Genomic DNA, 16562 nt, shown 5'->3' on the forward strand with positions numbered 1-16562 from the left:
CGGATTTAACTCCGCTCACCACAACTCTTTGGGCCTGGCCATCCAGCCAGTTTTTTACCCAGCAAAGCCTGTGCCCATCCAAGGCACGAGCAGCCAGTTTCACCAGGAGAATGTTGAGGGAAATGGTGTCAAAGGCCTTACTAAAGTCAAGGTAAACAACATCCACAGCCTTTCCCTCATCCAATAAGCGGGTCACCCTGTCGTAGAAGGAGATCAGTTCTGTCAGGCAGGACCTGCCTTTCATAAACCCATGCCGACTAGGCCTGATCCTCTGGTTATCCATTATATGACTTGTAATGGCACCTGAGATGACCTGCTCCATGACCTTCCCTGGCACCAAGGTCAGACTGACAGGTCTATAGTTTCCTGGATCATCCTTTCTGCCTTTCTTGTAGATGGGTGTCACATTTGCCACCCTCCAGTCCAATGGGACCTCCCCAGTTAGCCATGATTTCAGGTAAGTCATGGAAAGCGGCTTGGCGAGCACATCTGCCAACTCTTTCAGCACCCTTGGGTGTAACCCATCCGGTCCCACAGACTTGTGTGCATCCAAGTGGTGTAGCAGGTCTCTGACCACCTCCTCTTCAACTGTGCTGACCTCAACCTGCTTCCCCTCCCCATCTCCCAGCTCAAGAGACTGGGTGTCTAGGGAACAGCCAGTTCCACTGCTAAAGACTGAGGCAAAGTAGGCATTGAGCACCTCAGCCTTTTCCTCATCCTTAGTTACCATGTTTCCCTCTGCATCCAGTAAAGGAGGGAGATTTTCCCTAATCCTCCTTTTGCTGTTAACAAATTTATAGAAACATTTTTTATTATCCTTAACAGCTGTAGCCAAGTTGAGCTCTAGCTGCGCTTTGGCTCTCCTAATGCTCTCCCTGCATAACTTCACTACATCTTTACAGTCTTCATGAGAGACCTGGCCCCTCTTCCAAAGGCAATAGATTCTCCTTTTGTTCTTGAGATCCAGCCAAAGGTCCCTGTTTAGCCAGGCCGGTCTCCTTCCCCGCCTGCTTGTTTTTTGACATGCGGGAACAGCCTGCTCCTGTGCCTTTACGACTTCTCTCTTGAAGTATGTCCAGCCTTCCTGGACTCCCATATCCTTCAAGGCAGCCTCACAAGGGATTTTGTTAATCAGTCTTTTGAACAGGTCAAAGTTTGCCCTCCAGAAGTCTAAGGTGGCAGTTTTACTAACCCCTCTCTTTGTTTCTCCAAGGATCGAAAACTCAATCATCTCATGATCACTGCACCCTAGACAGTCTCCAACCTTTACTTCCCCCACAAGCTCTTCCCTGTTCACCAGAAGCAGGTCCAGGAGGGCACCTTCCCTGGTCAGCTCACTCACCAGCTGTGTGAGGAAGTTATCCTCCACACATTCCAGGAAACTCCTGGATTGTTCCCTCTCTGCTGTGCTGTGATCCCAGCAGATACCCGGGAGGTTAAATTCCCCACAAGAACAATGGCAAGTGACCGTGAGATTTCTCCCAACTGTTTATAGAAAGCTTCATACTGCGTGCATTGGTATAGATGCACTTGAGATGAGCTAATGAATCCAACACCTTTTTGTGAGTGTGGGCCCTATTTCCTACCAGACCCTTCTCAGGTGCTTCCACGGTTCCTGAACATCTTTCCCTTCCCTCAAATGAAGTGGCAGAGGGAGAACCCTCACCAGTCCACCATCCTTCAAGCTTTGGCATGCTTCCCTCGAGCTTGTTCCTAACAGGCCCAGTTATCACTCCCTCCCCCCTCATATCTAGTTTAAAGCCCTGTCAATAAGCCCTGCTAACTCCTGCCCCAGAATCCTTTCCCCCCTCTGGGACAGCTGCATCCCACCTGTCTCATTTGTCACCAGCAGACCAGGTGCCTTATAAACCTTGCTGTGATCAAAGAACCCAAAATTCTGACAGTGGCACATGTTAATCAGATATGTTTTCCACCCTCTTTCAGTGGTTTTCCCTTCCACTTGAGGGATTGATGAAAACACAACCTGAGCTCCTGAGCCTTCAAGTAGCCACCCCAGTGCCTTGAAGTCCTTTTTGAATGACTTAAGACTTCTCTCTACCACCTCATCGTTACCTGCCTGGATAACTACCAAGGGGTAGTAATCAGAGGGCCGCACCAGAGCAGTGACCTTCCTTTTAATATCTCTAACCCAAGCCCCAGGGAGGCAGGAGACCTCTCTATGGTATGGGTCTGGTCAACATGTGGGCCTCTCCGTACCCCTCAGAACAGAGTCACCCACTACAATTACTCTCCTTCTTACTTGAAGAAGTCGCAAGTCGTGGGGCTGAGGGACAAGCTCACCAGATGGGTCCTCATTTCCACCTTCGTTTGGCTGACTGTCTAGTTCCAAAGCCTCATACCAATTGTATAATGACAACTGGGAAGGTGAGGGGGGCCAAGAAGGTTTTCGCTTGCCTTTCCAAGGAAGGACCTGACTCCATTACCCCCTGTCCCCCACATGCCCTCCTTCTGCCTGGTGAGAGGAGGGGAGGGAGTCATGTATTTCTTGTGTGGCCTCTATCTGCTGCCTTTGTCTCTGAGTGTGGCTCCACCAGTCAATCTCGTTTTCACACTGATTGTTCTCAACCTTTCTACCTCCTCCCTCAGTTCAACCACCTGCCTGAGCAGATCGTTTACTTGATAATCCCGCACACAAACGGTGTCTCTGACTCCCTCTGGTTCCAGTGCCAGGCTCAGGCACTCTCGGCAGGCAGAGACCTGCACGGCCGCCTGTTTGTGTGGGACCTCTCTCTAGGTTCCCACATGCCTCACCACTCTGCCTCTCAGCCATGTTGTGACCATGCTCTTCTCTCTGGCCAGAGGGGAACCAATCCCTGTGTGCTGTTTCCCGCACGCTGTGCTCTCACGTCCCTGCAGTGCTGTTCCTTCCCTCCCCTCTCTCCAGCACTTGGGCTTGAAGGGACCGAACGTACCTTGTGCCGTGGCAGAGGCTCAGCCCTGCCCTTCAAACTGCCTCGGGGCACCCACAGCCCAGTACTACCCGACCACCCTGAGCTCTGTGAGCAGTCGCTGCCCTCCCACAGGGTTCTTATCACCTGACCAAGGGTGGGTGGTGCTGGTTCCGCCCACGCTATCCCGGCAGAGCCCACCCCGCTCGTTACCGAGGGCGGGTGTGAGCTGGGCTCCTCGGCAGTGACCGCCGGTGTGGTGACAGCTCGTTCAGAACTGGCGCCACCGGCCCTTCGCTCCACCCTCCGCCCCGCCGCCTCAGCTGCCCCCACCGGCCTGCCAGCCTCCTTAGAGCCGGCTGGCTGCCTTCTTGGCTCCAAAAGATTCAAAAGCCCCCCAGAAAAGCTCCTTGCCGGTCCCATTTGCCGCGATTCCCCCCCAGTGCGGGCTTACCTACACTGGAGCTGACTGGATGACCTTTAAAGGTCCCTTCCAACCCAAACTCTTTTATGATTCCATGAATACCCTCAAGCTCCTTCTCCACATTGTTATCTCTGTTAAGACCATATAATTTATACATAAGCAATGTTATTTAAAAATGTGGACCAAAAGATACAATTATAGATTTTGAGATTGTGTATATTATATTGTTATATTAAAATTATAGATTTACAAGCACATCAAGAGCCCTGTGCTTCAGAAATCAGTTCTGAGAGACACAGGAAAGTTACATTCCTATGTCAGGTGTATAGACTGTAGGACAGCTGTAAATTCATATCGCTCAGGTTCCCTGCTGCATTTCCCTGCCCTGATCACTTTTGGACTAATTTATCCTTCCTCCCACAGAGAACAGTTGTGCAAAAAATGCAACACTGATATGAAGAAAAAATTCCATATTCCAGTGAAATGACAGAGGGTAGAAAAAGTGTATGTAACAAATTAAATTGGAATTTGGCCAGAACTTCCAGGTTAAATCATGGAAGCTGGCAAAAACTTCTGAGAAGTTATCAAGAAAAGTGATGGCCAAAACCCTTATGCTTTTTTTTTTTTTTTTTTTAAATAATCCCTGCTGAGAGCTATTACTTACTAAAACTTAATATATTTTAGACCACCCTTAAAAGCCCAGAAAATGGGAATACCAGTGGGCTAGCAGTAGCTGGAGCCAAAGATCACTTTTTTATATCCAATGAAAAGATATAATTAGTTAATGTCAGTTACTAAATGTTCCTTTCAAATGTCTTTAATGCAAGAACATATTCAAAATATATTTCTGTAAAATATCTGCTCCAATAAAATATAAAACATTCACAGTAAAATTTGTCCCCGATGCTGTGGGATCAGTGACTACTCATATTCACGTACTGCTTGTGCGTATGAAAATTTCTAAGTTCATGATTTCTGTTGACATAGCTACAGGATACTGTCAGGTATCAGCTGTTTTTTCAACCTTACTGACCTTAGTTTTACAGTTAAAATTAGAACCAACATACTGATGTGCATTGGGTTTGCATGGCAAGGTTTTGGTAGCGAGGGTGCCACAGGGGTGGCTCCTGTAAGAAACTGCTAGAAGCTTCCCCCACATCCCATAGAGCCAATGTGAGCTGGCTCCAAGATGGACCCACTGCTGGCCAAGGCTGAGCCCATCAGCGATGGTGGTAGTGTCTCTGGGATAACATATTTAAGAAAGGGAAAAAACTGCTGAGCAACAGCAGCTGGAAGAGAGGAGTGAGAATATGTGAGAGAAACAACTCTGCAGACACTAAGGTCAGGGAAAAAGTGGTCTGAGAAGGGAAAAAGATGCTTGCCATAAAACAACTGCAGATCACAAAACTATGTAAGAGATGTGCAAAACTTCTTAATGCCAAAAGGCAAGGGAATACATAATTGAGGAGAACTGAATTAGTAGAATTATTACATTATTATTTCTCAGAATAGAAAGAAACTGTAGTTTGGCCATCTCGTCGTGAGAAACCAGAAGAAAACTTCTTTATATGGAGCAATGCAATGCATATTATTTTATTTTTTTATCACTTTGTATTTTAAAAAATAGTGCAAGGCTTTTCTTTTCCATGAAATGCTTCCACAGAAGTTTAGCTCTGTTGAACTTTCCAGCAACAATGATTTTTGTTCCATTAAATACTGTGATGGCTCAATCTCTTTGCATGTTTAACTGCATCCTGTTCCACAGACTCCAGTGGTGTCTTTTATTTAAGGTCATAAAGAACTTACCCTGGAATCCAGATGATGCAGACATGGACAGACCCCACCCTGCGGGTGGACATGGTGAACTCCACCTGAGTTGTGCCTATAATGCTGGCATATGCATCTAAGGTAGCTGTCTGGTTTCCCATTTTAGTCAGTGGAGATCTAGTCAATATAGTTAGAGTGGTTTGCTGTAATTCATTTGATGAAACTCTGGGTGTTTGCTTTGGGGTGAGATGAATAATGCCACAGATCCCAGGTACTCTGTTGACTACAGAGGAAGGTTCATTTAGATGGAGGCATGTGTTCTGTCCAAACCCAAGTTCAGACAAATGAATCTCGTTCACACCCTATAAAAGGCTATAGGCACAACAGCCTTATCCCATTGAAGGACACCTCTGGAAACACTCAGTGATGTATAGCCAATGTAAAGACCCACCCCTATATTTTAACACTACAGTACCTTGCCAGATTTAAACACACATTTTCAAAGATAATTACTGATTCTCACCACAAAACTATCGTCTTAATTTTTAAAGAAACTTTATAGTAGAAGAAAGAAAACAAAGAAAAAATCTGAGATCATATTGTTGTTCTTAGAGGCAAGTTACAAGCAAAATTGGACAACATAAATCCACATCACACATCTATATTTCACACAAAACAAAAAGATCAATTACATAAAACAGGTCTTTACAAAAGTTTGGCAGTGTTAGACAAATGAATACAGATGCTATTCACTGCTTGGAAAAATAATTTATTTTGTTAGCTTACAAAAATGACAACGTTTCAAGTTACACTTTAAATTATGAGTACAGCTAGCAACTTTGATCCTGCAAAGCTACTGTCTCCTGAGATGTGATAAACACTTGAGACCTTGCTTTCAGGAATAGCTTGGAGTAAGTCCCAAGCCAGCAAAAAATAATGAAGTTTGATATTTTGGTACTGCCTCATTGGCTAACATTTTATGTTCTGATTACAGAAAGTTGGTACAAATGTTGACATTAAATTAACATACGAACTTTCCAGGTAGACCCTTAACCAGACTTAAACATACCTGCTGATTCTGTGTGAAGCTATCAGTTTGCAGCAACATACTCATAGCACAACAGACAGCTTTCATACACTTTGGCACGATCTCAGTACTTCATATTCTGATTGGTACTTATGCTTAATACATGAGATTTGATTCTGGCTTCATACTGGTATAAATCAGGCATAGGCATTCTGAAGTCAATGCAGCCATACAACAATAAAACTGGTGTGCTGGTGTGACGCATGAGTGAGACCTTATGTGTGTAAGTGAGTTCCACAGACTTCACAGGTTGATGAGGATCTGTGCTTTGGAATAACATGGTAACAAGCTGTTTCTGTTATACTTCTACAATGCTTTGTTCCTAAACCTGCAAGAGGTGTTCTGAAAATGCAAACTGGAGACTTAGTTTTATGTGCATCCATGCAATTCACAGTAAGTAATAAGTCAAGCAGTAGTTTGGTTGAACTTGATGATCTTAAGGGTCTTTTCCAACCTAAATGATTTTATGATTCTGTATTTTTTTTAATTCATTATGTAATTCTCAAGATGGCTAAGTTGGGTTTTTCCCCCCCACAGATAACGGAAAAACTGGAAAGCAAACACCTTGGGAAGCTATCTTGGAACAAAAAATATCATAGGACAAAAATAAGGATTTATCAGAGAATGGCTAACATATAGTCAAAACTGGTTTTATTTTGTGAGGTTTTTGGGTTTTTTAAAAAAAATTATTAATAGTGATGGTATTTAGATGTAAGGTATAATTAGCTTCTGCCTACACATAAGAAAATTCCCATTTTATGTACTTAATGACTTGCTAGATTTTGCTGAAAAACTGATGTGAAACAAAACATTTAGTGGTGAGTGTGAAACACAATTGATACACTTTAACAGATGAAGTATCTCTCCTTTGAGAAGGTTTAATTATTTTGAAAAAGCCATAATAGCCCACATTAGAGTGGAACAAAGAGCTGTAATATTTCCAAATTTTGCAAATTTCCTAAGCTTGTATTGATGGCATTTAGAAGTACAGTGGTTTTCATTATATAACTAAATTTATTTTAGTCTTTTTGAAAAATAAAAGTACTTATACAAGAGTCCAAATGAACTCAAAATCCTGAAATAGAAAAATGCCATAGTCCCAAATTATTCCAAATGTTTACAGTTTGCTATGAAATTATTTTTATAAGATCATGGATTTTTCAGTATTACTTGCTTACCAGACCAGCACATATTGTAGACTTGCAGACCTCCAAAATGCAATGAAAAAGTAGGTTGAGAAAATACTTCTCTCTCCTTTTCTCAAATTCATCATGAAATTGTAACTCCACCAATATCAGAGACAAGGCTTCTGTTAGCTTTAGCATAGTCAGAATTTCCAAGCACAAAGGATTAATTTTCTTTTTGACCAGTGAAGTTTTACAGTGGACGAACATGTTTATGCACATCTATGTCTACAAGAAAGATATGTAATTATGTGAACAGGACTATACATGACATCTACATATCTATTAAAAGTCTGAACACACCTTTACATTTCAGAAATCAAGTTTGAAGGAAATTTCAATAGTTTTGGTTACTACAGCAATGTCAGCTTCAACACGCTGCCTTCCCTGGTGCATTTTACAGGAATGAAAAGTAACAGCATGTCTATACCTAGACACAGAATCAAACTCGTGAGAAAGGATAAATAAGATGAAAATGTAACAAAGAAAAGACACACATTTTTTCACACAGATGTCCCTAATAACCTGCTGAGAGTTGAGCTTATATGGGAATGTGGTCAGGCAGCCTTTTATATTAAATCAGGAGCTGGACTCCTTCTTAACTACTGGCAAAGGTCTTTCAAGGACTTTATGTCAGGAAATAATTGCACATTGAGGAATTTCATTCCAGTATGGCTATTTCCATTACATTAACAGGTACAACAAGGTTTACAGGTATTAAACCGACATTTCAGACTTCACACCAGTGCAGAGACATCCTGCATCTGTGTAATTCATTGAAATTCTGCAGATTCTTTAAGGTCACTTTACAATGTACTGCAGTGGCAATAGTTGACCAGGAAATGTTATGTAATATGTTCAGTGTCACACAGATAAGACACCTGGGCAATCTTAGTTTTAGAATTTCCCAACCTAAATGCTAGATCTCAAGACTGACTTTGTTCCAGTTTTAGAATACTAAATGTAAAAACCACTGTATTTTATTCAAATTACATGAAAACAAAAGTTCTGGAGGCAAATGACTTATTCATCAACTAACTAAATTAGGAGTGCTTGTAATGAGTTATCAGAATTAGCTGCTTTTTTAGTTATCCCCGAATTAAATAGAAACTGGCAGCATAAATGACAAAACATGTGCCAGAACTCAAGTGTGACTAACATATTTTTTCTCACACTCTCCAGGGAAAGAAAAATTTTTAAAAAAATCAGCATTTGCTGATAATTGCATATAGAAATTTCAGCTTCAGAAGTGATTCACCTGCAAAATCACAGTAATACACTGAATGGACACTCTTACCTACAGTCTAAATACTTATCTACTTGTCACTTTCTTCTAATAATGTGATAGCAAGGGTGAAATTTGAACATCTGATCTATTTGTTAAAATACATTGTACCAGCCAGCACTCCATACGTAGCACATCAGCTATCACCAGTGGAAGTATTACAAGTCTGAGATTCAGTGCACATAACAGAATTTCCCAAAGTATGGGACACAGTTAAGTCAAATCAAAGCAAGCAAGTCTCTCACAATAAGAGATGACATGAAGTGGGATTGATGTCTGTTGATTAATATATTCAGGGCCTTCAAAAACAGTCTATAAGAGGCTGTCACTCTAGTGAAGTTTAAGAAATTACTTGTATTCTGGAAAAATGAAGTTTTTCATTACTCTGATACTTAATTTTTCCATTTTCACAGAGATTTTTTGTCTACCAAATAAGATTAATTTGTCCCACTTTTTAAAAACTTTGTTGATTAGTCTTTTGTTAACTTACAGACCTCTAATCAATCAATGGACAACAGGCTAACATTCACATTGTGTGGCTAGTGAGCCTCACTGCTGATATAACTCACTGACTAAGGTTTCTGCATTCTCTAGCTTTTTGACTGCACTGGAGACCTCTCTAGTGAAAACAAAACAAAAACCTCCATGGTTTCTGATGGACTTACTGACATTCTATGTAACAAAAATTCTGCCAGCTACATGATGTCTTCATGGTTGCAGCTGTTTGGATGAGATTGTGTTGTCAGTGGTGCACCCAGCAGTGAAAGCCTCATTAGAAACGGTGCACTCATTGAGCTCCATACACAAAATAGCTTATGCCACAGATGCAAACTGTTCTCTTAGCCAGCAGTAAAACACAGCTCATCTTCATCGTTTTCCACACTAAGTACAAAACTGGGTCACTGGTGGTTTCTGTGAAGAGCCTAATGCCAGAACGTAAATTGGGCTGACTTCCCAGTTCAATGCTTCTTTAATAATGAGTGACACAGAAATCCGCATTTGCAGAATGATACTGTGTGATTGGTTGGACTTGATGATCTTAAAGTTCTTTTCCAAACTAAATGATTCTATGATTCCATGATTTTCTTTAGCAAATTTCAATATCGCTTCCCAGAAATATTTTAGATGTCAGCAACTGTTTCTACTGAGGGCAACTGGATATTGACATACTGAAGAAATATACTTTGCAATACGAGGTGTTTTAGGTTCTAGACTAAGCACTTACTTATATCTCCTAAATTAGTTGTAGTCTCTTTTTCTGTCTGGAATCAATAATATTTCAGGGTTATTACAGCAAAGTCTATCCTTTACTATTTTCCTCTACAAACTGATAGTAGAATGAATGGTAGCATTTAGAAAATCTAGACAAATGTAGTAAGACACATTTACTTTTGCCTGTGGGATAACCTTTAAAATTAGGCAGCATGTGTTCTGATATTAGTCAGTTTACCAAGTAGGTTTTATTTTAGTAAGCAAATAAGAGTGGCAGAATTTATATGAAAAGAGATTATGTTACAAGAAAGAACTGCCTTCAAAATTAATGTCATTCCCTAGGCATATCAACTACCAAAATTATTAACATTGCTAAGTGAAGAAATGATGGTATGGCTTCTGACATACTACAGCACTGTAGATGCCAGATGAGAAAAGCAGTCTAAGAGCAAAACAACTCTGGTCTGAAGACAGATGAAAATAACAGACAACTCAGCAACAATTGCTGTACTTATTCAAGCAAAACACCTATTAAGGAGCCATGTCCCTAAATAATGATAGCAGAATTATCCTAAAAGAGATCTTTATGCAGCTCTTGTATTTAAATGTAATACTTTAATGAAAACATGTTAACAATCAGGTTCCAAAAATATTTAGTTCCAAATAGCACCAAGTAGGTACCTAATTAAAATTACTAGAAATTTTAAAAATACCATCACTGCATATTTTCTTAAGGCTCATGATATTGCAGATTTTGCCACTATCAAGGCAAGAGAAAACAAAATCTCATCCTTATAGCCTGAGAAATGGCAGATGTGCAACTTTAGCTTTAGCAACATGAGAGCTATTGTTGTTAGCACAAATGATAAACGTTGGATGCTGCTGTATTTTAACCACCGCAATCTCATTTTTGTTGTCAACATTGTTGTCAACAGAGGCATTGGTTTACAGATTTCTGAAAGACTGAGGTTATCAGATCTGCTCTGCTGTACTTCTGTATACAGCACTAAAATGTTCTTCAGATCTAAAATCTAATTTAGTTCTTTACATAGAAAAACAAAACCGTTCATACAACAGCCTAGGCATGCTTACAGCAAAGAGTTGAGATGAGTTGTGCTAGAGTAGAAAGTATGTTAACATGTGAAAAAAAAAATTATCCAAGATGGAATCTTATTTAGGGATCACTTTTATTAGATGTAAATACTAGCTCTAAAGCAGTTTTTAAATTAAGACACCAAGAATAAAAGTGGTTTGGAATTTTAATTTAAGCATGAGCAGATTTCCATTCCTTCTAGTTTTTCTCTACATCTGCTTCTAAACTCTACAACTAGATCAAAAATACAGGATTTTGTGTGATGTCCTCCTGCACATCCATTTTTGACAAGGCTGCATCCCCAGATATTGGCGTGCAGCTCACATTAACTTCAGTATCAATTACTTCTGTGAGGTGAAGACAGGGTTTAGAGAGTGATAAATATATTACTAACACTTTGAACAAGAAGAGTTTAACAGAGCCATGGTAAAATTCGACTGTAACAAGCAGTGAGTGCCACATAAACTCATTAATAAATTTTTCTGCATGTTGTAGATATGAGAATGTATTCAGGTTTCATACTACTAATTTTTAGCCATAAAAACGGTATCAGTGTTACAAAAATACCTACTTGTTTACTTTCGGGGTAATATTGGCACTTTCATTCATGAAAAATCCATTCAGTGCACAGAATATGCCTTGTAAGCCAGAGATGAACCGATATGCAGATTCCTTAGCTCAAAGGTGGATTTTTAAATAGTATTTTCTTTGTTCTAAGGAATTTTAATATATCTTCTTTATTTATTTTGGTGGGATAGCTAGTAAAAATGTGGCTGAGGTTTGAATATCCAAGAAGTACTTTCACCATCACTGAAAACTGGCTTCCATCAAAAATTAGAGAAGTAAATGTAAGAAAATTGCTTTGTTTTACACTGTAAAATTTATTTTTTTATCCTGGACTAAGTTTTATTTTTATTTTGACGTTTCTTCTTAGGTTGACATAATTACATAATAAAAATAAATTATTTTGAATATTTAGTAAATACCATCTCAAAAGTCATTAAAAATAAGTACTCTTAAGTCTGCTGTAAAACATTAAGGAACTGAAGGGCAATATAATTTAAAGGTTATTCAAGTGACAATTATTCGATGCTGAAATAAAGGGCCAGTGCATTTCTGAAAACACAATATTGAATGACTATTTCAGGACAGCATTAAAAAAACATGGACACCTGATATTAGCTTGTTAAATGTGTACGCACTTAGTACATACATACAAAGTTGCCTGATTTACCAAATGCTGAACAGAACAAAGAAACAAACCACCATTTTCAGGTGTGATACCACATTTTTTGGTTATTGAAAACTACTGCTTTGGGCAAGAATTGAAGAACAGGTCATTAAAGAGTTAAAGTATTAAAAAAATCTGATTGCCAGAAGGGACAGCAATTTTTAAGATCTGAAATATACAAAATGTTTTATTAAAAAATTATCTGTTTTTCTACTTTAAAAACTGAAACTGGTCAGAGGAATATTATTTCAGGCCAATATGGAAAAAATATTATTTCTTTAACCACAAAGGGACAGTTTCACATAATGTCATGAACGGAACTTTAGCCCTCAGTAAAAACGAAATAAAATTCACTTTGTAATATGAACCTCTATCAAAGGTGGAAGACAGACAAATATTACATGCTATCTGGACTGCCATGCCAAGAGGGTAAATTTAAGAAAGAATTTCCTGGCTTTGGAGTCTGTAAGCCTACTCATTAAAAATTCCTCTCTTTTTTTGTGGTTTGACTTCTTCCCTTCTGTTCTTCCAGCCTTTTTAGAAAATTTTTAAAAAGGATATAAAACTCTGCTGAAACCTCAGTCACATGGCCAAAGGCAAATATACTAAGCACTGAGCATATTTAAAGACTTAAAGCCAAAATTATTCATCTAGTAGACGTTTCTGTCCTGCATTGTACAAAAATGGATTCAATACTTGATGTAATAATGAGGGAGTTCAGACTGCTTATCCTTAGCTTTCTAACACTATAAAGCAGTAGGGATGCTGTTTTAAGGAAACATACCAGATTTCTGATTTTTACAAATTCCTTACGAAAAAGAGAGGATATTATTTTTCTGTGTATTACTTCTCAGCTGAGATTCTTAAAGCTCCATTCATTTACCAACAGGCACTTTATCTCAAAAATGGTTTTAACTTCAGTAAAGTGGGTTGGGCATATATTTATCCATCAGCAATCCATGCATCAGACCTCATTACAACATGAGGTGTTTTGGGAGCATGATTTACCGATTTGTAATATATTTTAAAATGACATTTCCATACTTTTAGCCATAATTTGTAGGTACCATAAAGTCTGCAAGCTGTTGACATTTTATTTTCCAATTTTTTAATGTTTCACCAGGCAAACTAGCTAAAATATTTTAAACACCATATTTCCAGCTGTGCTCTGATCTAATTAAAAAAATAAATTACAAATGTTGGATACACTTAAAGTAAGTTTAGTTTATAATAACTGTGGCTTGAGCTAAACACTGCTTCATGACATCCACACTCTTTGTAGACCATGAAACAAACAGGTTTCTATTTGTCCTGCCTTCTCCAGAGTAGAAGTTAATTTGTTTTTGTCTTGGCCCTGTCACTGCTGTTGAGATCACGAGATGGATGTGCCTGTTTTGCTTTCTTGACCTTCTGAATGAGTAGATGTGCCAGAAGTCTGCAAAAAGCCAATGCCAGTACTACAATGCATAGCATTATACATATACAAAAGGTAAAGAAAACTTTTTAAACCAAATTAGAAATTTTTACAATTTTAAGTAATATAAGTGTATAGAAAATGAAAGAAAAATGAATTCAAAATTTTTCTCATTTCCTTGTCTGATTTTGATGTTCTCAGAAAGAAGTATTGTTTGAAACAGGATGAATACAAGGGCATTGTCAAGTAGGTCCAGAGAACCTACTGGGACTGCAGAACACTTCAGAAAATTTAAAAAATGAAGAAAAAAATTAAAAAGAAAAGGTCCCATTTTCAGGTGGCACATAGTGACTTGCAAATTATGCCTGAGACACCTAGAGTGATAAAAAAGGACTGTTTCGGAGAAGTAGGCTTCCTAAATATGAAAGGAGCCTACAAAACAAAATGGTTTCAATGGTGTTCATGTTGCTACAGTACTCTGATAGATTTGGCAGGTTTTTTTAAGGCACGTTACTAGTGATTCAACCAGAAGCACTAGAGAGGAGAACAAAACAAGAACCAGAAACACTTGTATTTCTTTTGACAGCAGAAAATTCTGCTGTGATGTGCTGTTTGAGACCACAGTAACACAGAATTGTATCCAATTTGTTTAGAATACAGATACCTGAACAAATATACCTGTGCAATATTGTATTTCCATAACATTTTAAAATCAATATGACACATCTCTTCTAATAGAGAACAAAACAGAATAAATAAATGATCATGAAACTCTGCTATTAAACTTTTCACAGCCACATAGCAGTGCCCTTCAACATGCTTAATAGAGATGGGTGAGATTCAGGTGCCATTAAGGGCCTTACCAGAGGTCATCTGATAAAACTTTCTGGCCAGAAGAATAATTCTGAACAGCTTATAACAGATATATACTGAACCTGAAATCATTATATGAATTTCCACTAATTTTGAGGAAATTTGGTTTTGTTTAATATTTATCACTTTTTTCTTAAAAGATTGTTGCAAACTGAAGAACCTAAAATCACAAATGTGCCTGCACAACACTGTATAATGACTCTCATAATAAATATTAATACAAAGGTAATTTCTGAATACTTTTTCATTATTAATAATGTTACTAAATGTTATAAAAACCCAAATGTTAGAACAATTCCTGTACACGGGTAAATATACTCATAGCAAAGATTAATGTCATTGGTTTTTCATTTCGTAATATTTCAGGAATACCATAAAATTAGTTTAGGAGGACTGCAGAAACCAATACAAGAGAACGGCATAATGCCAGAAAACCTTTGGTGTACTGATTACAGAAATTATCACAAGAGTTCATTAGACTCACTCTTGGTGCTCTTTCATTTACGTGTTTGGCAATAGCTGAATCACTAAGGTTGCATCACTCCTATAGTAGATGGAATTACTACTGTTCAAACCCGAAAAGGAGGGGAATGGAATTTACCACAGAGAAAACTGGTGTGTTTTTGTAAAATGTTACTGCTTCCCACTTTCTGCTTGCAGCTTCATTTCACTAATGGAATCTTCCTTGATGGCACTTGTATCAAAAGGAACCATTCTTTTCGTAAGTGCTAGAAATAAGTCAGACAAAAAAAGTAATTAAACACCTTCAGAGAAACACATACATTTTGCTGACTGACCATCAATGTTTATGAACAATGTTTATCAATGAAACATAATTTACACAGGAAGCAATATGATATTAACAAATATTCAATATTCATAACGCTATGAATTGAAAAACTGACTTATTTTTCTAAAGAAACAAATTTTAATACTATATAATACAGGCATAGTCAAGACCTTTCTTATACAGAAGAAATGCAAACTGCATTTTAAAAAATTTGATAATTCCACTAACATTTATTTTCCATTTTTTTCCATAGTTTCCCAGTATTTTTGTTTAAGTAAGACAAAACAAACCACTCAGAAAATTCCCCAAGGAATATCTTTACCAATAGCATGGACTAAAGTCAACAAGTGACACTGAACAGGTGTTCATAGGATGCCATACTGTGTATATATCTTCACAGCAGGGTGCATACATAACACTAATTTCTAAATGCATTATATTGCATCAAAATCTAGACAATATGAATTGACAGAACATCTTATGACAAAGTGCTGGAGGAAAAAAATCTAAATATCCAAACATCTAGCAATTAATCAACAAAAGGCAGAAATTAAGGGGAAGAAAGTGGATATCGGCTTATACAACACACCCTTCTTCTAATGGTCTTCCTTATATATTATGTGTGTAAGAAAAGTGGTCCTTCCTGATTGTTTGTAATAAATACCCAGAGTGCAATTTTTTAATAGTCTACTAAAATTGTGGCAGTATACAATCAAAAGTTATTTAATAGGAAGCAAGTCTTCACAGTCTGATTAGGAGAAGTGAGATGTTTTCACTTTCAGAAGGAGAATGAAATCACTGCGTTTGGGACATTAGTAAAACAGTGAGTTATCATTTTTTCAGCATAAAGTTTGGTCCAAAACTATGCCATTGTATGCTATTTCAGTAGTACCTCCTGTGGTCAGTATTCAAAGTAAAGTGAAAAATCATAAAGAAAATTCATTGCTAAACTAAATCAATTTGCATTTTTCAAAGTGATGATGTCAAGTTTCCAATCATTCCATGGTCCTATCCCTGAGCAGCCTTAGAAGGTTTTGTTCTAGAATGGTGTCCCACAGCATCATGATGTTACAATGTCTTTTTACTTTTAATTATTTATAAATGTCAATACAAACAGTCTTAGAACTTATGAAAAACTATACATAGAGGGATAAAGACAGACATCAGCATACATTGCAGGAGTTAATTGTTATGACAATAAAATCAACATTCAGGACAACTTGTTTTTATTTAACTGTTATATCATTCCTACTGTATACCATGTTGACACAAGAGTGTTGTGTATCACCAGAG

General features: G+C 38.1%; 1 protein-coding gene across 1 annotated transcript in view; it reads right to left on the bottom strand.

The window, feature by feature from the left end:
* Positions 1-5638: 5638 nt before the first annotated feature.
* CEP128 (centrosomal protein 128) overlaps positions 5639-16562 on the bottom strand; it is a 143870-nt gene continuing 132946 nt past the window's right edge. The window contains exon 24 of the mRNA XM_074868532.1: positions 5639-15207. Within this exon, the coding sequence (XP_074724633.1) occupies positions 15113-15207 (95 nt within the window). The 3' untranslated portion in view covers positions 5639-15112. The remainder of the gene's footprint in view (positions 15208-16562) is intronic.

The sequence above is a fragment of the Strix uralensis genome, chromosome 4 (genome assembly GCF_047716275.1).
Source record: "Strix uralensis isolate ZFMK-TIS-50842 chromosome 4, bStrUra1, whole genome shotgun sequence".
Lineage (NCBI taxonomy): Eukaryota > Metazoa > Chordata > Aves > Strigiformes > Strigidae > Strix > Strix uralensis.